Source organism: Macrotis lagotis, chromosome 7 (assembly GCF_037893015.1).
Source record: "Macrotis lagotis isolate mMagLag1 chromosome 7, bilby.v1.9.chrom.fasta, whole genome shotgun sequence".
In the NCBI taxonomy this organism is placed as follows: domain Eukaryota; kingdom Metazoa; phylum Chordata; class Mammalia; order Peramelemorphia; family Peramelidae; genus Macrotis; species Macrotis lagotis.
In genome coordinates this window covers 158232890-158258468 of record NC_133664.1, presented here as the reverse complement: position 1 = coordinate 158258468, position 25579 = coordinate 158232890, and the positions used below count along the sequence as shown (strand labels likewise).

The window sequence follows — 25579 nt, the reverse complement described above, 5'->3', positions numbered from 1 at the left end:
TGAAACTGAATCTGAACTTGGTCTTCCTGACTCTAGCCTTAACACTCTATTTACTGTACACCTCACTGTGCCTATTCCATTTATATATTTGGAGCTTAGTGACAGTGTATTGAATGAATGAATGATATTAAAGTCATGTGCTATGAAGAATGTTTAGTTTTATCTTCATGCCAGATAAATATTCCTTATTACTTCAGAGTAAAAATCAACACAAAACAAACCTGTTAACCCCACTTTAACATCTTTAAGTCTCGTTCCCTTCCTGATTCCATTGGCAGACAGGACACACTTAATATAGTGTAACAAGGAGGGAACTATAGCCAGATTTCCATATACTCCTTTTACTATACTTACCTATTCTATCTCTGTCCACATCAGGTAGGACACCACTATGTTTGGGGAAGGAAGGGGTTTTATTTTTATTTAATTATAATAGCCAGCATTTACATACTGCTTTAAGATTTGTGATTTATTTTATACAATTATTGTCTCACTTTATCCTTACTAGAAACCCACCAAGTAGATGCTATTATTATCCTCAATTTATAGATAAGGAAACAAAGGCAAATAGAGTTATTTTTCCAGGGTCATGTAGCATGTAAGTGTCTAAGATTGGATTTGAACTTAGCATCATCTACTATTCTCTTAGCCTTCTACTATTCCACCATTCAGAAGAGAGAATCTAAAAATGTTCCACTTGAGTATATAGTTCAATGAAATCTGGAAAATATTCACATACCTCTCCATCCGAGAAAAAGTTAGGGCTGAATCATTATTTAGCTGTCAAAATGTTTCCAGTATGCAATAAAGTACTGCCAGGTTATTAGAGAGTTTAATCATGTACTAACCACTTATTTTTTTTACTCTTAAAACATCTATATCTTCCCTCTAAAGTTACATCTTTACAATGTCCTTTGTCATTTGCTTACTTGATTCCTTTAAAGAGTACTTTAAGGGAAAGTATCATTCATAAATTAAAAGCCACAAATAGTACTTATTCCATTACTAACACTGAGAGCTCATTAAAACTCCAAATAGATACCATTTATCACTATAATAGAAATACCTATTCATTAGACCTGGCAAAGAATATTGAGAGCTCTCCATGTTACTTTTTTGGTTTCTCCTTGTATAAAGACCTATAGAGAAAGGAAGGTAGTTCAGAAATAGATCAAAGTTAGTAAGAGATTTTCATGGTCATTAGTATTAAGGCTTACCTCAGGATGAAAACTATCTTTCAGGTTCTTGATGATCTCTTTCCTGCTCACATAGCCCACAATCTCCATAGTTATTTTCGTCAAGTCTTTATTTCTCCCCATTCACAAATTGCATCCATTTTGCAGGTACATGTGCACTTAACTCAGGTAAATCAATATATTGTTTTTGGTCAGTTGTTCAGTCATGTCTTGATTCTTCATGGCCTTATGGAATATTCCAAAGCCTTCATGGGCTAAGCTAGGAGATAGCCCGCCATCTCCTAAAGTCTTTTTAAGTTCACTCATTCTCTACCATCCCTTTCTCCATTTGCCTTCAGTCTTTCCCAACATCAGGGTCTTCACCAACAATTTCCGTTCTCTCCTTCTGTGGTCAACATAAATAGTTTATATTTGTATAGATCTTTATGGTGTATGCATTACTTAACAGAGATTACTTCAGATAATTCTCCCAATAACTCAGTAAATAGCTAGTACAGGTCTTATTACTCCCTCATCATAAGTGAGACACATGGAAGCTCAAAGAGATTAAGCACTTAGCCATAGCCATACATCTAAATGGAAGAGCCAAAATTTAAACCCAAATCTCCTGACTCTTACCACCCTTTCCACAACACAATTTTGTCTCTCAAGCAAATGAATGAGGACTGTAGAAACAATTTAGTTTACGACCTCATGCAAATTTCTTAGAATTACTTTTTTAAACCTAATCCCCTAAATAATTAATCTACTACTTTCCAGGTACTTTTACTGTGGCTCCCAAAATTCAAGTTACTATTTGGATATGTATGAGGAAAAATCAGACTTACAATCTGATCTCAGACACTTACTATAGCTTTGTGACCCTGAGAAAATCACTTAAGCAAGATTCTATTTGCCTCAGCTTTCTCATCTATAAAATGAGCTGGAAAAGGAGATGGCAAACCACTCCAGAATCTTTGCCAAGAAAACCCTAAATGGAACCACATAAAAGCAGACACAATTGCAACAAGTCAAAGACAAAAAACATAAATATTCACTTTGAAACTTTAACAATTAGATTTTGGAAACTGGATCTCTAGTCCAAGCTGACTCCATCACAGTCCTTCTTATACCTTTCTAGTTGGAGATGGATAAAGATCAGAACATCTCATAATAAAAACTACAAGATTAATGAATTAGATAATTGAACTCAGGTCTATATGGTGGTCAGAACAGTTGGTTGGGTCCATTTTCCCAAGGGTCATAATATCTCACTTAAAGTACTATAAGCAGCAATTCAACGAGTGTTTATTAAACATATACTATGTGTGAGGTATTATGGTCAGCACTAGCTACTTCTAGGTTGCTACTTTAGAGTGACTCACTCAAACCAAATATAACCAATTTTACAATGCAGTCCAGTTTAACCATTATAATTGTGCTAAGTTCTGGACATAAGGCAAAAAGAAGATAAAGGCCAAAAACAAAAACAAAAACCACCCACATTTGCTTCTATCATTCATAGAGGGCTTATGAATTCTTCTTTTAACATTTTTGAGAAATGTCAAAGTAATAAAAAAATAATAGTATTAAATCTAACCTAGATTTCTGAGAGGTTAAGATCCCATTACAATATTATTATAATTATGTCCCTTTCATATGAAATTAATTAGGTGATTGTGGAGGTTTTTTTAAGTCATCCATGCCTGACCAATATGAGAAAATCATAATTATAAACTCTGGGATCTTTAAACATAATTTCTAAAACTATTCAAAGATCAAGATAATCCAGAATTAATTCTCCTGTATTTTTATCCTATCTCCACTCTAAGACATACTTTTTTTCAAAATGACCCTAGTGAAGTTGATGTCTATTTTTTCATTGACAGTTTTTGAAAACAGAAATTTCTTCTCTCATTACCTTCATGATGCTCAGACACCCTTAGTTTTCATAATTAGTTCTCAAAAATTAGATAATTTTTAGGCCTTTAACACAACCCAAAAGTCATATTTTTCACATGTATTTTGGTGGGAAAGAATTTTCTATACATATATTCAAAGTTGGCCCATTTAATTGGATTAAAATTTATGTTGTAGCCATTTAATCTCTGCTAGAAGAGACAGTGTGCCATAATGAATAGAGCCAGGGTGAAATGTGATCCTAGATCAGTTACTTAGTCATTCACCTTGTCCAAGCACCTCTCTTAGACTGGCATTCTTAATTTTAGATTTGTTAATTTATGATTTTTTATGTTTTTATTACTGAATTTTAATAACTTTAATATGCTTTATAATCCTAAGCATTCATGCATTTGATGACATCATCCTGAGTAGGGGTCTACAACCTTTACTAGAGTGTCAAATAGGTTTGTGACACAATAAACCCTTACTCTAATTAGAAAAGTAGCAGAGAAATTCTGATCTTCATTGGTAGAAGACATTTCTAATCAGAAGCTCCCTATGCCATTGAAAGTACAACTCAAAACTCTATTCCTAACCCTATAACCTTGGCTGCCTACATCTCTGTGGTGTTTCATTAAAAAGATAACCCAAAAAATCATGCTGTTTTATAAATTTTGAAAAATGACAAGAGGGAGATGCTTGTTCTAGGTCCTAAGGCCAATTATAGCAGAGTTGGAGTCAAAACATCTGATTCTTTTTCTTTCCCTGGACTTGAATGCACCAAGTGCAGTCCAGAAAATAAATTCATTCAAAATCTCCTGAAAAAAGAAAATAAAAGCCTGATTCTTAAAAGGTTTGTTTGGCATGTTTATCCAAGTAACTGTTAGAACCTGTCATCTACCAACTAAAATATCATGAACTCAACTTGCAAAGAATTTGAAAATTCTCATAGATGAATTACATACAAGGATGAGTAAAAAACAGAGAATTAAAGAATTTTTATATATAAAAATTCACTGCCATTAATCATTTTCTTTTTAGATATAAACTTGTTTTTGAGCAATTATTGAGTCTAAATATATAGCATTTATTCTGCATTCAATTATTACATTTATTGACAGAGCAATAACAACTCTGTTTTCTCCAGTGAATTTAAATATTATTCCCATTGATTTTCTTGCAGATACTGGGGGGGGGGCAGGGGGTTACAAAGAAATTCCTTGATTAGTGTCATAAAAATTCCATTCCTTTATGTCAACATTAAGTGACTTTATCTCATGGTGTCAATCTTTTCTCTTTTTTTCCTAGGTGATGTCATTGTCTATATTAATGAAGTTTGTGTCCTTGGACATACTCATGCAGATGTAGTCAAACTTTTCCAGTCTGTTCCTATTGGTCAGAGTGTCAACCTGGTGTTGTGTCGTGGATATCCTTTACCCTTTGATCCCGAAGATCCTGTTAACAACATGGTGCCACCTCTTGCAGTAATGGAAAGACCCCCTGTAGTGGTCAATGGAAGACATAACTATGAAACGTATTTGGAATACATTTCTAGGACCTCCCAATCTGTTCCAGATGTAACAGATCGACCTCCACATTCTTTGCACTCCATCCCAGCTGATGGTCAGCTTGATGGCACATTCCCGCCTCCCATTCATGATGATAATGTGTCAATGGCTTCTTCAGGAGCTACACAAGCTGAACTCATGACCTTAACCATTGTGAAAGGTGCCCAGGGCTTTGGCTTCACAATTGCAGACAGTCCTACAGGACAAAGGGTGAAGCAAATTCTAGACATTCAGGGATGCCCTGGCTTATGTGAAGGTGACCTCATCATTGAGATCAACCAGCAGAATGTACAGAACTTGAGCCATACAGAAGTCGTGGATATACTGAAAGAGTGTCCCATTGGAAGTGAGACTTCTTTGATTATCCATAGAGGAGGTAAGTCTAAAATATCAGTTCAATTATTGGAACCTGATTGTGAAAGGTGTAAAGTATCATCCCTGTTCTGGAATGAGGGGGTAATGTAGAGGAAAGTGGTATCTGTGTAATGATGATGATATAACTGTGAATTGTGATGAAATTATATTTTACAGAGAAGAAAATATTCAGATAAGGGTAAGAAATGATTTTTCAGAGATACCAAATGGCAAAAGAAAAAAAAGAGAAAAATAGTAAAAATTTGGGTTTGGGAAGTTTTCTCTATCTTGAAAGTTATTTTGAATTAGATAAAGTTTTATGAAATGGTATGGCCTGGGAACCCCCTCTATTATATGAAATAATAGAAAATCTATTGATAGAAAATAATTTTCTAACAATTAAAAGATTAATAACTAATAGAAAATATTTTCTAATAATAGAAAATCTATAAAAAAAAACGATTCAGGCTAAACTTGACTTGCCAAGAGCATTTGTACCCCAGTTGAAGCCTTGGCAACAATTGAAGAAATAATAGAATCTGTCATTCCCTATCTAGTTCATGAATGGCCTACAGCAAGGGTGCAATGAAGGCAGGGATGAAGAGCAGAGGAGAGTTCCTGAAGTGAGAAATAAAACAAGAATTAGGGAAGGGAGAAGATATGAAGAGTTGGACAGATGATATTTGGAATTAGAGGGTAAGGAAGATTCTTGGGATCTCGGGACAGGAAAGAAGGAATAAGTACTGTGGAACACGGGTAAGGAGAGACAAACAGGTTTTTCCTCCTTTCTTTCTCAGTGGTGACTAAATATAGCTGGTAAGACAGCAAGATTTGACCAATTTTCCTCTTCTTTTGCTACTTCTGATGGTTGGAATTGGAATGGAGTAGGAAATGCAAGGGAAAGGGTCTAGAAGAAATATCTTAGTGACTTTCCTTGATACCTACTAACAAATGCACTGAAGTTGGATTGAGAGGTAAGGACAAATAAGGGACCCTGGTAAATAAAGGACAGCTTGAATACAGCATTAAAGTGAAGGTAATTCATGAAGTCAGAATTCACACAACTGACAATAGGCCACACTCACCAAAAATACGTAAAGAAGTTCAAGAATGCAGGCTTAAAGAAAAATGTTATTAACCCCACCATCATTCAGAAACTGTGCTCAGAACTCACAACTTTCGGTGATCTTGGCTATTATCAGAGCTAGAACTGGACTATAGTTTTGTTGGGGTTTTTTTGGGGGGGATTTTTCAAGGCAATGGGGTTAAATGGCTTGCCCAAGGCCACACAACTAGGTAATTATTAAGTGTCTGAGGTTGGATTTGAACCCAGGTACTCCTGACTCCAAGGCTGGTGCTCTATCCACTACGCCACCTAGCCACCCCCGTGGACTATAGTTTCTTGAAGTGTGTGTGTGTGTGTGTGTGTGTGTGTGTGTGTGTGTGTGTGTGTGTCAGTGTAAAGATATGAGAAGGAAGATTTCTTCCCCATGGTAGTCCTCAGGTTTTGTAGAAGACTTCTGTATGTGGGGCGGCTAGGTGGCATAGTGGATAAAGCACCTGCCTTGGAGTCAGGAGTACCTGGGTTCAAATCTGGTCTCAGACACTTAATAATTACCTAGCTGTGTGGCCTTGGGCAAGCCACTTAACCCCATTTGCCTTGCAAAAAAAACCTAAGAAAAAAAAGACTTCTGCATATGGTGGCACCTCAATCCATCATCTTTTCCAGGCCTCCATGGCATCTTTCTCCAGGACCTATCTCTTCCCATTGATTTTCTTGCAGATACTGGGGGGCAGGGGGTTACAAAAATAGATTCTACATACCTCCCACTTTCTTTTTTCTCTCAGAGATTAAAGAATCATGGAACATTGATGAGAATTCTCTGCATGATGGGCCAGGACACATTTATATGATAATTGGAAAGAAGCTTTGTGAACATCACTGTTAGATTTAAGAAGCAGAATAAATGTGACTGTCCCACCCCAGAATGATTAGGCATTCATTTTCAACATTAGGGAATGGTCTAGTATAGGGATCAGATCCAGAAATTTCTTCCCCCTCCCATCTTTCCCAATTTTTTTCCCAAAAGTTGAGGATGGAAAACTGATGCCAACAAACTGATGTCACAACTATAATGCTTGATGAAGATCTTTTATACTAGGAGTCCTGCCCATTTGGGGAATATCTTTCCCATCCAGTCCTGTTTGTGTTTTTGTATCTTGTCTCTGGAAAAGAAACAGATAGTGGCAGATACTAGTGGCAGAATATGTCTTCATGTTCCTAGGACTTCAAATCTCCATATACTGAAGAAAACATTCCTCTCGATCTGACTTTTGGAAATAGGAAAGAATTGATGGAAATGATGTGAGATGTTCACAATGTAAGAGGTATTGGCTAGTAGGAAGGTTGTCACCTAGCTTGATTAAGGTTCTCATCTAAGAGCATAATTCTATGTCTCCTTTGTCAAGAAAAGACACCTAAAGAAGAAGAAGAAGATAATACTTTTTCCTGGATGCAAAATACAGCAAAACTCAAATGAAATCCTTATGAAGTTAAATGAAAATATCAATGACAAATGGAGACATGAGTTCTAGGTTTGACTGAGCTATATGAATAGTGTTGGACTTGAAATCAGAAAGAACCAGTCTATGGCAGCAATTAGGATGGTGTTTGGGACATAGGAGGAAATTAATAATTGATTGCTGATTGATTGATCCTGATGCAGATGCTTAATTGGCTAGGTGACTATAGCCAAATGACTTATCCTCATTTGCAAAATCAGAACAATTATAGCATCAATCTCTGGTTTATTGAAAATATCAAACTTGAAAATCAAACTTTAAAGCACTATATACATGTAGAAATATGTAAGTGTTAGCTATTACTATTTTTCATTTAAAATATTCTGGGCCTCAGTTTTCTTACTTATAAAAATGAAGATTTTAAACTAAAGAGTTCATAAGCTATTCTCTAGATATGAAATTCCATCTTATTGAATGGAATATAGCTAAGTTAAAACTACCTAGATATGACCTTCTTTTTGCGATTTTATGCAAATCCTATATAATTCTCTCTGTAAGGTTTATTCCCCCTGAAGCAGGTGCTATGTTGTTTATTTTTTATTTTTTTGCTTTTTGGTCTGAAAATTAAGCAATTGCTCAGCAATGAAGAACAATATTTTACAACAGAAGAACTGTATACCTACACTAAGGAGGGAAATAAATTCAAAAGGTAACAATTTTGTATTTGACCTTAAGAACTTGCTGCAAAATACCTCTAAGAACATTACAATATAGCCTTGAACAGCATCTTTTAATTTCTCCCATTGCTAACTTAACACATTAAAACAGATGTTGTTTACTAATCAGTTCTATAGATGAATATCCAGTGCCTCTTTATAAAAATCAGACATGAAAATCTATAATTATATTGGAATCATTTCCTATAATTGAAGAATTCAATTAAACATGACTTTGCTATTTACAAATTAGGTATTGTATAAACAAATCTCTGCTATGAAATTTTTTCATGTATGAAGTGTCCAATGAGTCTCTTTTGCAAAGGATGAAAAATGAGAGAAAAATGATTACAATGAAATTCCTTATAATTACAATTTATACCTTTAATATCATCTGAAATTCATTGTTGCTCATGTATAATTTGCACTATTACCCATAACATTTTTTCCAATATTTCTTAGAAATATTGGAAAAATATTTCCATTTTTTGCCTTGAAACAAACCCAGAAAAGTAGACTATTCTTCTTCAGACTACTGTTAATAGTGAGGACCTTCTTTAAGGGCATACATCTTTGAGAGTATGCAGCATGAACAACTTTAGGCAGCTTGGTTAAGATGAATCTTAAAACTTTGCTATATAAGTGCAAAGATGAACAAGTTTTATCTGACTAGCAAGTATGGATACTGGGGGAATCCAACAGTCATACTATAGCCTGAAGGCCCACCACACATACTAAGGCACCTAATTTTGGTTTAAGTCAATCATGGATCAAAGGCCAGTTTGGAATGTAGACTTGGGTCACGACTCAACAAGGAAAACACTGAGTAAGATAAAGATGGAAAATGAGGCTAAGAATTAATTAAATTGTAGACATCCAGCTAGGATGTCTCAGAACTCATTTGGAACAAATAACTCTTTTTTTAACTAAATGAAGAAACTGAGGTCAAAAAGAGGTAATGTGACTAGTCTAAGGGTTATTATACAAATAATAAGTATAAGAGATAGATTTCTAAGTAGGATTTCTGATTCCAAGTCCAAAATTCTTTCATCAATACTATAGTAGATTAATGTAGAATCAAAGGATTTTAAAGAATGGTGATATAGGGGCTAGGCTAAAGTCCAAAGGTGCAAGTAGAGTTATTCTCACAGGTATAAGTTGTTCTGACAGGACTCACTTGAGAAATTCTACTTTTTATTAAATAGATCAAGCATCAGAAGGGATATTTCTTGCCTGGAGGACAGACTGAAAGGAGACCTGCTTTTATTGGGATAATATTATCATCTCCCCTAACTAAAGATGCTTTCATCTAGAATCAAGAGAACACAATATATTTTCAAGATAGGAAAGTTCTCTCAGGACCAAGATATTTTCCATCATACAAGTATCTTTCTGTCTAATTTATCTTTCACAGGAAAATTGGGATGAGAGGAGGGGAAGTAGTATGGATGGACAATACTATATGATATTGACCCAAGCTCCTAATAGTACCCCTATTTCAAGGTACTTTCTAATGGGCAAGGGAAAGTCTTAGTTCACCTATGATATTGGCGCTAAAATACTTCACTAATACAAGCCATGAATTTTGGCTACTCCTAGACCTATTTGATGAAAAGTGAAATTTGGTTATCTTTGATTAATAGTATTATACCATAGGTATTGTTCAATTTGGGGATTCTTGATTCTTTATATCTGCACATTGATCTATGGGTAGGTTACAAAGAATATATGGTTTTTTACAATAAAATTGTAATCATAAAGAAGTTTCACCAAAAGTCAGATATGTAAATTGAGGCATTTGATCTAAAATAATCTGATTGGGAGGATTTAAAGAAGTTAGAGAATGCTCCATGGGAATGGATTACTTAGAACAAATGATGCCAAATCAATCTCTTTTTCTTTTTGATAGTCTTACTAGTTCTGTATATCAAGAGAATATTATTTACATATTCTTGATTTGATTTCAGCAAATATATTTTACAGAATATTTTATATTGTTGTTAAAGAGGTTGAAAATATGGTCTGGATGGGTTCATTAGTAATTAATTGATAATCATATCCCAAAATATTTGATAAATGGATCAGTGTCCACATGTAGGGAAATTTCAAGTGGCATGTCACACAGGTCTGTCCTTGGTCCTATTTTTGTAAACTTTTTATAAGTAGTTTGTATTGCAGACTTGGTCAATTCTTTTTTTTTTTAGGTTTTTTTTTTTTGCAAGTCAAACGGGGTTAAGTGGCTGCCCAAGGCCACACAGCTAGGTAATTATTAAGTGTCTGAGACTGGATTTGAACCCAGGTACTCCTGAATCCAAGGCTGGTGCTTTATCCACTGTGCCATCTAGCCGCCCCAACTTGGTCAGTTCTTGTCAGATTAAAAAAAGATAGCTAATGTTTTAGAAGACCAATTCAAGATCCTAAAAGATTCCATCAAGCTAAAAATGATAGAGTAATCTTTGAAAAATGAAATATAATAGGAATAAATGTAAAGTCTTGTAGATTTTTAAATCAGATTATAAGTATAGAATGGAGGAATATATGGTTCATGAAGTCAAGACTTTATTTCATTTAAAGTTTAGTGTGAGTCAACATTGTGGTCCAATTGCTATAAATGCTTAATGTAAGCTTTAAATGCATTAATAGCAGTTTCCAGTTCAAGAGAAGAACTACTATTATTCTACATAGTCTAGACTATATCTGAGGCACTAGAAAACCAGATTTTCAAAAGAACACCAACATACTGAAGTGAATCCAGAGTAGAGCAAAAATGATGTTAAGGGTCCTTGAAACTAACTCATAAAATTGAAATTCGAAAGAACTAAAAATGTTTAGTCTGAATAAAAGACTGCCTTAGGTATATAGGTAGTGATTGAAGCACTGGGTTTGAAGTTTTGAAGACCTGAATTTAGCCTGTCCCAGATCATTATTAGCTCTTTAATCCTATACAAGTTACTCAGCTTCTTTCAAACTCAGTCTCCTCTTCTTTAAAATGGCAGGGCTGTTGTAAGGGTTGAAGGAGAAAACATATGTAAAGTATTAACTAAACATCAGTTGTAATAGTGATGATGATGGTGGTGGTTGTGGTAGTAGTGATGATGGTGATGGTGGTGATGGTAATGATAACTATCTTAAGATACTAAAGGGCTATTAGGAAGTAACTCCAAGGAATATGACCAGAAGATATAGAAGTTACAGGAAGACAGCTTTCATTTCAATATAAGAATTTTCTAAGTTAGCATTATTTAAGAATAAAAATGGGCTAATCTCCTAGACAATGATATCCTTACCACTGGACAATATTCATGCAGAGAGGAGGTGAGCATGTGTCAGGTATGTTGTAGGGATGATTCCACACTCTGAATATTATATTGGAAAGATCCCTTTTAATTCTAAAATTATATATGATACTTCAAACCAGGGATTCTTAACATTAATAAGAGCTTATTTTTAATTGCTAATATTTTAAATTATTTGCTAAAAAAGTATTTGAATATAACCAATTTCCCTCGTAATCCTGTATTATATTTCATATAATTTAAAATATTACTCTAAAAAAGGATCCATAGGTATCATGAGGCTGCCAAAATAATCTGTGACATGAAAAAAGTTAAGAACCTATACTTTAAAAGTCAAGAAAATAATATATACAACACTGCAACAACGTAAATAGAAAGAATCCTCAAAATCAAAGTAGAATATTGCTGAATTATTTATAATAAGCATGATTTAAAGGGAGAAATAAAAGATACTTCTACTCATTTTCAAACATGGTAGTCTCACTCTGTATCTTGTCCATATTTTCATACTTTTTGATACGTTGGTTAATTATGTGAATGTCCCCCCTTTTTTGACTCAAAAATACTATTTTTTATAGGTAATCTCTTTATGGAAAAAAGATATCAATTAAAAAGAACCCCTGGTTTGAATATTTTCTTGCAATTTCCCAAAATAAAAATTGGCTGAAACTGTAGATTATACCTGTAGGAAAGAAGCAATGAAAATAAAGGATTAAATAAGATTATAATAATGTTCCATAAATGGGAGAATAAAATTCAAATTTGACTAGAAGGAAACAAAATCAGGAAAAGGATAAAACTATGAAAAAATTTCTTGGGAAAGAGTATAAAAAAATGTTACTTAAATTAAAAAGTTGGACCAGGAGGGAAGTGAAGGATTAATTAGCCAATAAGAATTTAGTAAGTACCTGCTGATCAATATGATAAAGCAATTTAGGGATGACATGACAGAAGTCCCTACCCTCAAGGAATTTCCATTCTAAGGGAAGACTTTGACCTTCTCACTTAATTCTTGGGTCAAGAAAAGGTTTAAGAAAGAAATACATGAACGCCAAGAAAGAAAATTGATGATATAATTGACATCAAGACATTTGGAATAAAGAAGATAAATGAAAGTAGGGGGAAGAACTTGAGACTGTAGATTAGCACCAAAATATACAAAACTAATTACATTCTGGAGATTACTGATTTAAAGATGTGGAGAACATTAAAAGAAATGATGTAAAGCATAAGCTTCACAGTCATAAAGTTCAAAGGCATAAGAAGAAAACCAATGTCCTAGAACAATGCTATTCCAAAAAGGAAAGTAGATATTTTCAAGGAGATATTTATGTGAAAGGTTTCATTGAGGTCTAGGAGGAAGAAGACTGAGAAACAGCTTTTGGCTTTGGTATCCTGATATCACTGATAACTTTCTTAAAGGGAAGTCAGATTGCAAGGAATGGAAATGAAGACAACAAATATTATTCTTTTCAAGATATTTAGTGGCAAAAGCAGCACTGAGAGAACAGTGGAGACCTGAGAATACTTTTAGACTAAAAGTAAGAAAGGAATCAATTAAAGGAATGTAGATACTGAAAGAAATACAGGAGATAAATGTTGAAGCAGGTTCTTGAAAGGAAAAGATTCATTCCAAAAAAAAAAAGAAAAAAATTAATATGACATAGTTTTTCAGTTCATTGACTCATTGATATAAATGGAAGCATTATTTCTGTTAGCAATGTAGAAACAATTTCAGATTTGTACCTAAATCATGACAATGATAATTATTTAAATCTACTCTCAGTTTATGCATTATACTTAAGAAATCACTTCATTCTTCCTTTTATTACTAATTCTGTTATATCCCCATCTTTAGTTGGGATGCTTTTTAATCTCCTCAGTTTCCTAATCTATAAAAAGGGGATCATAGTAATAATACCTACCTCTCATGATTATTAGGAAGATCAAATAAGATATCATGTAAAAACACTTTGCAAGACTTTAAAACTACAGTGACCATGAGTTGTTTTTGCTATCATAATGAACACATGTTCTTTTTTATTATTAACTCCACCAGTGAAACATTACTACACAGAAGATTTAAAAAGAAGGTTTTTTTTAATAGGAATTTGAAGAGATTAGTCTTGAAGAAGTAGGCCAAATTTAAAATGGTGAAATGCTGTAACTCTCTCTAGTGCAGTCAATGATATAACTTTCTATTATTTAGCATAATTGGCAGTCCTTATTTGATCACACCTTTTGGTTAAAAAAAGTTTTAAAATTTGTGATTTCAGTCAAAAATGCCTATCAACTTTATATATCATACATGAGATGTAGAAATAATGAAATATTTACTAATGTATTGATTTGTAAATGTATCAGTATCATTCAGAGAAAATATATGCAATATCAACTTTTGAGATTTATCATAAGATAAAACAATACCTAACACTAAAATACTGTTAAAAATAGTTTGAGGCAAGCTTGATGGGGCAGTAGTTAAGAGCTGCAGGATCTGAAGTCAGGAAGACCTAAGTTCAAATTCAGCTTCACTCTTATTACCTTCTCAACAGCAAGTCATAATTGAGGAATCTCTCAGTTTCCTCAGTTGTAAAATAAAGACAATAAGACCAAAAAACCTTCCTGTCAAATGTTTTTGCAAAGATCAAATAATATTTGTAAAGTGCCTGGGTCATTGTAGATACATTATAAATGCTAGCTATAATTATTATCATTATTATTATTAATGTAATTTGATGTAGATGATTTGAAAGGCTCTTTGAACTTGTAACTCCTGATGTCATTATTACAAAACTATCAATTATCTTTATGCTTAATGTTGTTCAGTGGTTTCAGTCATGTCCATCTTTTTTGTGGCTTCATTTGGGGTATTCTTGGCATAGAATTTGGACACAGGATAAAGTGACTTGCCCAAGATCACAAAGACAGAACGTATCTGAGGCCAGATTTGAGAGGAAGATGAGTCTTTTTAACTCTAGTCCTGGCACTCTATTTACTGTGTCAGTTAACTGCTCTTTATGCTAAAAACATACAAAACTACTAAATAATAAAAAATGCCCATTGATAGAATGCTAACACTAGGGCAAAGAAAAGAAAGCAACTCACAAAAAATAATGTGGAAAAAAACAAAAGAACACTACATGAGTAAAGAAATCTCAGAGACAAGTCAGATAATGCATCCCATTCCCCCAAAAACATTAAGAATGTTTTTCAAGCATTCATTTTACTCCTTTTGTGCCTTATAATTTCAAGCCAAATGCTAGTAATTGTTCTGTTCTCTTTGATAATATTGAGTCACAATTTTTGTTTTGCCAGAGAAAATGAATTGGAGGAGGGGTGGAGCACACATGTGCTTTCTATAAACAAGCTTTTCCTATCCTTTCTCTGGCACCAAATTAACAGCTTATATTTACCGTATGACCTTTAAATCATTTTTTTATCTCATTAATAATAGCTCCCATTTCCCTAGCACTTTGCAGTTTGCACTGTGTACTTTCTTCAGAAATGAGTGTGTGTCGCAATGCTCATAGTGCCGTCTTTCTGTAAAATAGGATGAAGTCAACTGAATTTTTTTAAATTAAAGAATATAAAACTAGACTTAAGGAACATAAGTTTCTTCTCAAAAGAAGGAAGATGAATAATAACAGCTATTAGGCCATATTGATGCAGTGTCTATTAATTGCCCTAAATTTGAAAAGGAACATATTATGTTTTTGATGTTTCCTATTCATTCCTATTGTTTCATTGTATGATTTTTTTAATGGGGAATTTCATGCTATCTTAGATAAATCAATTTTACATTTTCAAATTCCTTTTTGGGCGGGGGGAACAGCTGAAGGTAGGACTATATATCAGTGTGGAAATTCCATCTATCACTACAGATGGACATCTTTTCTTTAATGTATACTCATAGAAATTTGTCTGGGATACTGGAAAATCAAGTGAATTGTCTCTGATAACTTAGTGGATTTATGTTAGAGGTAAGAACTGAATCAAGAGTTTCTTAACCCCAAATCTTGCTCTCTGCCCCCTATGCTTCACTGCCTCTTACGTGATTAGAATAGAAGAGTTTAATGATAAGTGTTTTGGTCATCTTATAAATGTGTAATAATGTGTGAGTGTGTAGATATATTTCCTCCTCCAAATGAAAACTAAACTTTGTGAGGAAGGACACTTTATTTTTATTGAATGACACATCATCATAAATATTTGAATATTGATGTTTTTCCCTAAAATCTTAGAATACTTTTTAATAATAAAATTCATATATTTATAGTGCTCCATAGCTTACAAAGGCTTGCTCTATAGCATTCCCATTAGGAAGACAGGTGGCAGCTAGATAACAAAATGAAGATTTGGAGTCAGAAGACCTGAGTTTGAATTCTGCCTCAGAGACATATTGGCTTTCTGACCCAGAACTTGTCATTTAACCTCTCTCAAGTTTAGTTTCCTCATTTGTAAAATGAGAATAATAATAATAGCATCTGCCTTACAGGTTAAATGAGAAAATATATGTAAAGCATTTTGAAAATTCTAAAATATATAAATGCTAGCTATTATATTTATTGCCATTATGAGTATTGTTTGCTCTATACTATACATAGGAAAGTGAGGCTTTCCTAGAGCCATACAACTAGTAAGTAATATGCTCTAGATTCAGACTAAATTCTCCTAATTATAAATTTTCTGTTTTTCCCCTCATGTGTTTTCTCATTTAAAGAAAGGAGTCAGGGCGGCTAGGTGGCACAATGGATAGAGCACTGGCCCTGGAGTCAGGAGTACCTGAGTTCAAATCTGGCTTCAGACACTTAATAATCACCTAGCTATGCAGCCTTTGGCAAGCCACTTAACCCCATTTGCCTTGCAAAAACCTTGAAAAAAAAAAAAAAGAAAGGAGTCATTAGGAGAAGCTTTCTCTAAATGGTGACTGGTATGACATTGAAAGCTATAGTTTGCCTTACTGAAAAGAAAAGTAATGCAAATGATTGGAGGTTTCTAAAAATGTATTTTCTACCTCGGCAAGGAAGAATTTTTAAGCAATGAGCACTATTTAGAGAGGGCACCTAGGTGAAACAGTGGATAGAGTGCTAGGTCTCCTGAGAGTCCAGAAGACTCATCTTCCTGAGTTCAAATCTAATCTCAGATATTTACTAGCTGTGTGATCATGGGCAAGTCACTTACTCCTGTTTCCTGTTTCCTCATCTATAAAACAAACTGGAGTGGGAAATGGCAAACCACTCCAGTATCTCTGCCAAGAAAACACCAAATGGAGCTATGAAAAGTCAGTCACAACTGAAAAGCAACAACAAAAGTATCTAGAGGGTTGTCTTAAGAGGTAGTGAACTCACCATTACTGAGGGTCTTCGAGCAGAGACTGATATTATAAGAGAGATTAGAGTTATAAATGAGGATTGGATTTAGTTCCTTTCATCTCTGTGGATCTGTCATTCTATGAAAACCTTAGAGTAACTAATAGAAATTTCACTTTCATAACATCACAATTCTTGTAAATCTATAAGGGTTAACTTGCCATAGTTTGCTATTGTTGGTATTATTCCTTGTATTATAGACTATACTTTATTTCATGTAAGACCTATACACCCACAATCATGTATCCATCAGAGTTAAGCTAGAAAATCAACCACATACCTAACTTCACTCTTTTCCAAATGAATCTTTTGATAGAGGCTTCTATGCTGAAATTGTTTAGGAAATGGCTTTTAAGAATACAACATCTTGAAAATTCATTCTGATATCTTTTCTTGCTTATATATACCCAGAGTCTTGATTTTGTGTTATTTTTATATTGTGTAACTGAAAAATATCTGCTAACTAAAAAAGATTTGGTAGACCTCACTGGGATTAAAAATCCATTTCTACTTCGCTCTAGCTAATTAACCCCAGCAATAAATACAAATATCAGTTCACCTAGTATAAAATCCTCTCTGGGACATCTCCTCCACTCAGTACTAATATGTTTGCAATTAGAATTGCCTCAAGTCCTGAAACTATAGCTCATAAGCCCCCACTGATGAGTTTCCCCTTAACAGTCAGCTAATAAACACAATTAACTCAAAACAAAAGTATTTTTAAGATGGCATTATAAGGACAATAACTACAAAATACCCCCCCCATCAAGATGGTTACACCTCAAATCTATGGGAAGAATGGACACAAATTTTGGGTAAAAGGATAGGAACTCATACACACAAGATAATTCATGTTTCTTGCACATAGGACCTTAGCATCCTTTTTCATCTCATGGAGTTTTCATGCTGCTCATGTTCAGGTGCAGCATTTCTACTAGACAGATTGCTCATTTGGTATCAAGGGTTCTTTCTTCTCCATGGTTGAACCCATGATTACTGGAACTAATTCTCTTTTAAGTTCCTCTTAGCAAAGGACTTTGACTTCCTTCACACTTCATGGCTTGTTGCCAGCAATCCTTTCCTGACCTATCAGGAAATGAACTAGTTTACTCTTACTTTGTTGGCGTCTTTAAGTGAATGATTAAGTCTTTATTTGGTCAAGATTCTTAATTTAATTCTAAGTGCCACTCCCACCCTACTGTCAGTCTCACCAAAGGGACCCAGAACATCCTTGTTGAACAGTTTAGTCCTTACTACATAGAATAGCAATACATATTTTAAAATTAGAAGGAAGTATGCACTTAAAATGCAAAGTCACTTTTTAATGACTTTGGATAAGCCCCATATGTAAGTTCCTCTGTAAATCTACTCAGAAAAACCATATAAAAAATTAAATGAGAGGATCTCTGAGAGATAGAGTTTAAGCTCAATGATACCTTAAAGGTTTTTTGGTCCAAGTTTCTCATATTTTAGATGAGGTAATTGAGGTCAAAATAGGAAATGACTTGGCCAACATCATATAGTTAGAATCTAGGTCCTCCAACTAAAAATGCACTGTGCCATGCCATGCTGTCTTTTTGAAATTTCTTTTTTCACAGATTTATTATGAAATTATGTATCAGAGGAACGAAACCAGAGGGCTACATATAAAACTGCAAACTTCTCTTATATTATGCTAAATGTAGATTGAATTTAATAAAGCAGTAACAAAATCTCCCTATTTGCAATTCCTTCCAAATTTTTGTTTTGTTCTTTGAAGTTTTGGTGTTTAATTAATACTCTTTTCTCTTTGACTTCCCTTATCACTAACCATTAATGCTCCTCCCAATATAATAACTCCTTATCAAAAAATAATCCTTCAGTTATTCTGTCATTTTTTTAATCATGTCAGACTCTTTTAACCCCCATTTGGGCTTTTTTTTCTAGAGTGATTTCCCCTTTTTATTTCCCAACTCCTTTTACAGATGGGGAAACTGATGAAACAGAGCTGAGTGACTTGCCTTAGGGACACATGGCTAGTAAATGTTTAAGGCCAACTATGAATTCAAATAGTTGGATCATCCTTTTTCCTGGTCCAGCACTCCATTCACTGGGCAACTTAGCTGCCAAAAAAATTCTGTTTAAGAAAAATAAATTAACCTATTGACCATGGCTGAAAACATTGATCCCATTCCAGACCTCTACTCCACACTTCCTAAGCCATAATTAGCCACTGTGTTTATACCAGAGTTCAAAAACCTATCAATTTTATTGATTGTGTAAATTGTTTCTTTGTTTCTGTTTCTTGACTTTGTATTGGTTCATACCAGTGTTCTCAAGTTTCTCTGAATCTTTCTTATTTATCATTTTTAATAACCCAATAATATTCAATTTCATACATATAGCTGGTTTGTTCAGAAGTTCCCTAGTAAATAAACATCTGCTTTGTTTTCCACACTTTGTTATAATAAGAATTGCTGTTATGAGTATTTTTGTTCCTGTGGGTCCTTTTCCTGTTATTTATCACTTTAGGGACAAATTTCTAATAGTGGTATCATTGTATCAAAGGGTATGTGCAGTTGGACATAGCATCAAATTTTTTTCCAGAGTAGTTACTAATTTTAATCTCTATCCCTTCTGCATTAATATGCCAATCTTTCCAAAGCCTCTCTAGCAATTATTATTTTTATCTTTTGTCATCTTTGCCAGAATAACAGGTATGGGTTTGGATATCAGATTTTTTTATTTATATTTTTTATTATTATGTTGCACAATTTAAAAAATAGCTGTTGATAGCTAGAGGAAAATAGGAAATCCCATGGCCATTAAAATGTTTCCCTTTCTCAGTTTTCAAAAGTCAAAACAAGCAGAATTGCCCTGTTAAGAAAGCCAACACTGAAGGATTATTATCCCATATGTTTATGTAAACATATTGGAAGTATTTTATTATAATTCATTCTTTGGTAAAATATCAGCAATTCTTTTAGCACCTTATTTTTAAATGAGAAAATATTGAATTAAGAATATTATTTTATATTTAAATGCCTGATAACATGCCAGTAAAATTCATGTTACCTCTGCTTTTGGGATGGACTATTTAACTAGAGAAATAAGTCAAAGATGACTCTTTTGACTTGCAATTCCCATTTTCCTCTCTTCTTAAGAAAATTAAAATAGATCCTCAGTATTTAATCTCCATGACTTTGAAAAGTCATAATTAATCCACTGAAGTAGACAGACCATATATTCTAGATCAGGAATTCTTAACTGTTATTGGGTTGTGGATCCTGTTGGCAGTCTGCTGAAACCTAGAGACAGCTCAGAATAAAAATTTAAAATGAGGAAAGTAAAATAGGATCGCAAAGGAAATTGATTTTGTTGAAATGCAGTTATCAGAATATTTAAAAAAACAAAATAATTCTTGAACCCCAGGTTCAAGTTGTTTTGTCTTGTATTCTTGAGGAAATAATATGACAATGAGTATTACTATTCACTATATATGCCAGTATTTAACTCAAATACAGCAGTGAAGTAATAGATGACTAGTTATTAAAGTTATTTTCAGTTTTCACTTTGACTAGAGTAGAAAATAGCTACAGTCAAGATGGAAAATAAGCAAATCCATGTACCTTTATGAAATCCATTTGGAAAACAGATTTTCTGAATCTAGACAAATTAATTTAAAATTTTATTTATGCCTTTCATGTGCAGAGGAATTTTCTGTAAATTGGCTTCCCAATATTATAAATATGTCTATAATTTCATGTATTATATCACCATAAATTAACTGGATACCAGAATCTAGGTAATTACAAAATCGCAAAATTTCAGAGTTGCAAAAAACCTCAGTCTAGTTCAACCCAGATCTAAGCAGGAATTGCTCTACAATATCCCAACAATTAATCATTTGGTTAAAAATTTTTAGTGAAGGAAATTCTACTACTTCCTAAGGTAGCACATTCTACTTTTGGAAATCTGCTTTTTCTTACCTCCTACCCACTGTTCTTTGTTTTACCATATGGGATCAAATCAAGCAAATCTCTTCCACTTGAAAGTCAAATTTCTGAAGAAGGTTTCTTCTTCACTCTCAAATGTATTTCTGTTCTTAGTCTGCAAATTTCATATTCTCTCAACTGACGCTCCTTTGTTAATGGTCTTCACTCTTCCCACCATCATAGTTTTCCTGAACTAAAGAGGCTCCAGTTTGTTAGCATTGTTCTTAGGATGTGGTACTGAACTGGACATAGAATGAAACAAATTTTCTCCCTTGCCTGGAAAAGCCTTCCTCTCTTAATGGAGCCAATGGTCCCATCCCATAACAAAGAGCTGGTTCATTTCAAATTTTCAGTGTGCTAAAATGTGCAGATCTTGTTCACCCACCTGTGTCTTCTTTAATTTTCATCTGCAAAGCTGACCATTTAAAACCCTCCTATAAAATTGTGCCTGTACTCTAATTAAGTTTCACATTATTCTATATGAGGCTTATTTTTAATTTTTCCTATTATCAAGCTTATTTTTCTAGCTCGTAAGATGACCCTTTCTGATCCTGGCTTTATGCCCAACATAGTAGTGCTACCTTTTAGTTTTGTGCCATCTATTTTTTCATCTAAATCATTGATAAAAATTTTATACAACAAAAGGCAGATCCCAGTGACACTCCACCAAAGACAAATTAATATTAAACAGATAGCAACCACATAAACCTAAGATCATATACACTATATTTCTCCAACTTTACCATAAGAATTGCATGCAAAACTTCATCAGATTTGGAATTTACACTGTTAGTAGAATGAAGAATGGGAATTATTTTTATATTCTAAATATGCTTGAAGCACTTGCACATAATAAGTATATAATAAAAGCTTATTGAACGAATGAATGGATAGCTTTATCCCAATTTGACAGATTAGGAAAGTGTAAACTGGAAAAGTTAATTAACTTGCCATCCTTAGGCACATACTAAGTGTCTGAAGCAGGATTCAATCTTGGCTCTTTCTGATTCCTGTATCAGTCATATTGCCTTTTATGAAAGAATGAATGAGTTATTTTCCTGAAATCTCTCAGCATCCTCCTGACCTACAAGCTAAATGTAATAGCAGGAGTAACCTAGTTGCTTGGTCAAAAAAAGAAAAGAGATTAGTTTTATGTGGTCCATTCTTAAAGAAGGCATTCTGTCTCATAAATAATCTATTTAATAACATGTCTACAGTTTTTCTAGAAATCAGAGACAAACTAACTAGTTTAAATTTAGAGAAATCTTCCTGATTCTCTTCCTCATTAAAAAAAAATAAGGACATTAACTCTTGGAATTTTTCTCCCATTCTTCAAATCAAAGCTAGAGTTTATTTGCAGAACAGCTAATGTATCAATTGAGTTATGTCTGTCCACTGATAAACCTCAAGTTGAGGTATGTGATATTGGACAAATTATTCTCTTCATCAAGAAATTGGCCTTGATGATTCTCTAAAGTTTCTTCCAATTCTGTCTATAATTATATCTATGTTTAAGGAAAGTGAGGGCAGCTAGATGACACAATGGATAGAGTTCTGGTCCTGGAGCCAGAAAGACCTGAGTTCAGATCCAGTTTCAGACATTTATTAGCTGTATGACTCTAGGCAAGTCACTTAACCCTGTTTGCCTCAATTACCTTTAAAATGAGCTACAGAAGAAAATATCAAACCAATTCAAGGTTTTTGTTGATAAAACTCCAACTACTCACAAAGAGTAGTGCCTGACTGAAACAACTGAACAAACAAGAGCAGTTTGCAACTATAGAAAAAGTAAATTCATAGTTAAGAAGCTGGAAGCAGGTCCTGTCAGTCACCTCTTTCCCTCTGAATGATAAAAGTAGTATCCCCCCCAACTTTCCTGAAATGTAGGGAAGTTCTTTCCTAGGGATCGTTTTGTTATTAATTAATTAAGGAAAAAAGACATTAAAAATGTTAAAAATCCTTTCAGCTTTTTTTTCTTGAGTACCTAGAATATAAAATCAGTCTTTGAAAAAGATAGACAATCACTATGAGTAGTAATAAGATTATTACTTCTACCACTACTCCTTCTCCTAGGTAGCACGCATGAAGCACTCTAAGATTACAAAACACACTATCCCTTTAGTATAGCATTTAAATTGGTTTTCCCTAAAAAGTTGTTCAGATAAAGCTGGGTTACTTTCCTCAGGCTAAGAAATCCTGCTAAAGACAACTTAAAAATTTGCTATCCAGCTTTTGCCACCTGATCAAACAGTATTTCTTCCATCCATTGAAATGAAATTCATGTTAAAAAAAAAAAAAGATGAAAAATTGTGCTTGTCACCACTACCCTCTAAAGATGGGAAACATTTTCATTCTTAGGCTATAAAAATTACATTTCCTCACTCCTTCCTCTCAACCCACCCCTCTCCCCCTTGTCTGGAAATATTTTATAATGCAAAACACATTTAGAAGCATCTCTCTCCACACCTACAGACCTTACCTCTCCAATTAAAAATAACTAAAACAGTTGCTCTTTTCAGACATGTGAAGAAAATTAATTTCATGACTGTAGAGCATAAATGCAAAAGGTTAAGCTTTCTTTGAAGAATTAAAAAAAACTACAGTTTCTGTTAAAAAATCTGTTACATTTTGTTTCATGGTTTTATTTTTTAAAGTGGTTTGTTTGATTTTTTTTTTCCAAAACAGCAGGAGGGAAGACAGGGGCCCTTCTAGAGGAGAGATTTGCCCCCTTTTAAGAAATCTCTGGCAGGAAGTTGAAGAGGATTAGCAGAAGCTTCATTATTCAATGAAGCTGAAAAATCTTTAGTGTGAAGAGGGAACCTTGCCTGAGAAATCAGTCTTAATATTGTCATGCTGTGGACAAAAGGATATTGCATTGTCTTTTTTGTGGAATCAGACTCTCCCAGACAGGATAAGAAAGGACTGAAGATTTAGGAGAGTAGACCACATACTGTTATTTTCAGGGAAAGGAAGAGTAAAAATCCTTTTCTTCCTATCCCCAAGTTCATCTCTAAGGGGCACAAATCAAGAAGTCTCTCATTAAGATCTGTCATTCTACCCTGTGCTCAGAGATGACCATGGCTTTTGGTCTTCTTCATCTCCTATGGCTATTTACTCTTTTTAGTCAGGGTGGAAGAATCCCTATCTTTTTCCAGCACCATGTCACATTTAGATCAACTAAGCGATCATTTTTAGTCTCTCTGCCATAATAGGACAGCTCCATGTAGAACAGATCACCCAGAAAAATATTATTTTTGAATTAGATTATTATTTACAAGGGAGTCAGTGTGTCTTCTTTCTCTGAGAGAGTCACACACAATACACCAATTTCAGGTTTCCTCTCAACATAATCTAACTAGACATACTTTTTTTTTCAAGATTATACCATGATCTCAGAATTTATAGGTCACTCCTACTTATCTGTAAGTTTCTTTTTAAAAATTATTTTATATTTAATTTGTGGAATAAAGCATTTTCATAGCAGTATAATAAAATATAATTTCACATAAAACTGCAAATTTATTTTATACAACTATTCCTTTTCAATATATGATAAAGTTACTATGTAAATTTCCTTTTTTTCTCTTTTTTTCCTAGATGTCTACAATTAGACACAAATCTGTACATACAAATATAACACACACATATATGTAAAATTATTCTATACATACTTCTATTTATCAGTTATTTCTCTGGATGCAGATTCCTTATATGTCCTTTATAGTTAATTTGAATATTTAAACAATATTAAATTAAATATTAAAAGAATATTGCTGTTACTGTATACTATTTTTTTTGTTCTGCTCATTTTACTCTTCATTATTGTATGCAAGTCTTTCCATATTTTTCTAAAATCACTGAGCTCATATCTGTAAGTTTCTGCCCTTCTTGCTTTAAAAATATCATTGATATTCTCATGATAGCCATGATATATGAGTTTTCAAATAGTTTCAGAGATATTACCATTCAGTTAACAGGTACTCCCCAGGTACTTTCACACTCTCTTCTTCCCAGCAGTTGGTTCTTGTCCTTCCTTATGGAAGAAGATAAAAAATGACATCACTATATTTAAGACAAATTGCAGTGTGTCCTATTGTGGCTGATCGGATCAATATGAGCTCGAGGTGCTCTACCATAGGTCAGACACAAATAGTCCTTGTGAACTGGGGTGAGTACTTTAAATTTACAGATGTCTTGTTTCCTTTGAGCTGCTTCAATTCTACCTTCCTCATAGAGTGCAGCACCATCACAGATGAGGACATGCCATGCTAGAGGTCCTGTGCTAGTGTCTCCCATGCTGCACAATAAATTCTAAAGTTCTTCTATGAGACCTTCAGAGTATCTGAGTATTGCATCTTCTGCCCCCACCTTTGCCCATAAAATATTTTTTTTGGCAGGCATATATGTCTGGCATTCTAACCATGTGTCCAGTCCATCATAGTTGCACTCTCTGTATAATGTTGGAATGCTAGCTAGTTTGCTCAAGAAAGGACCTCAGTGTCTGGTATCTTCTCCTGCCAGGTGATCTTTAGAATCTTCCTAAGATAATTTAAATGGAAGTGATTCAGTTTCCTGACATGGCACTGGTATACTGTACAGGTTTCACAGGCATATAGCAATGAGGTCAGCACAATGGCTCTGTAGACCCTCAGTTTGGTATTAAGTTGAATACCCTTTCTCTCCCACACTTTCTTTCAGA

General features: G+C 33.8%; 1 protein-coding gene across 1 annotated transcript in view; it reads left to right on the top strand.

The window, feature by feature from the left end:
* Window positions 1-25579, top strand: part of MAGI2 (membrane associated guanylate kinase, WW and PDZ domain containing 2) — a 1847576-nt gene that overhangs the window by 1510242 nt on the left and 311755 nt on the right. Inside the window, exon 10 of the mRNA XM_074194021.1 lies at window positions 4386-5021. Coding sequence (XP_074050122.1) covers window positions 4386-5021 — 636 coding nt within the window. The remainder of the gene's footprint in view (window positions 1-4385; window positions 5022-25579) is intronic.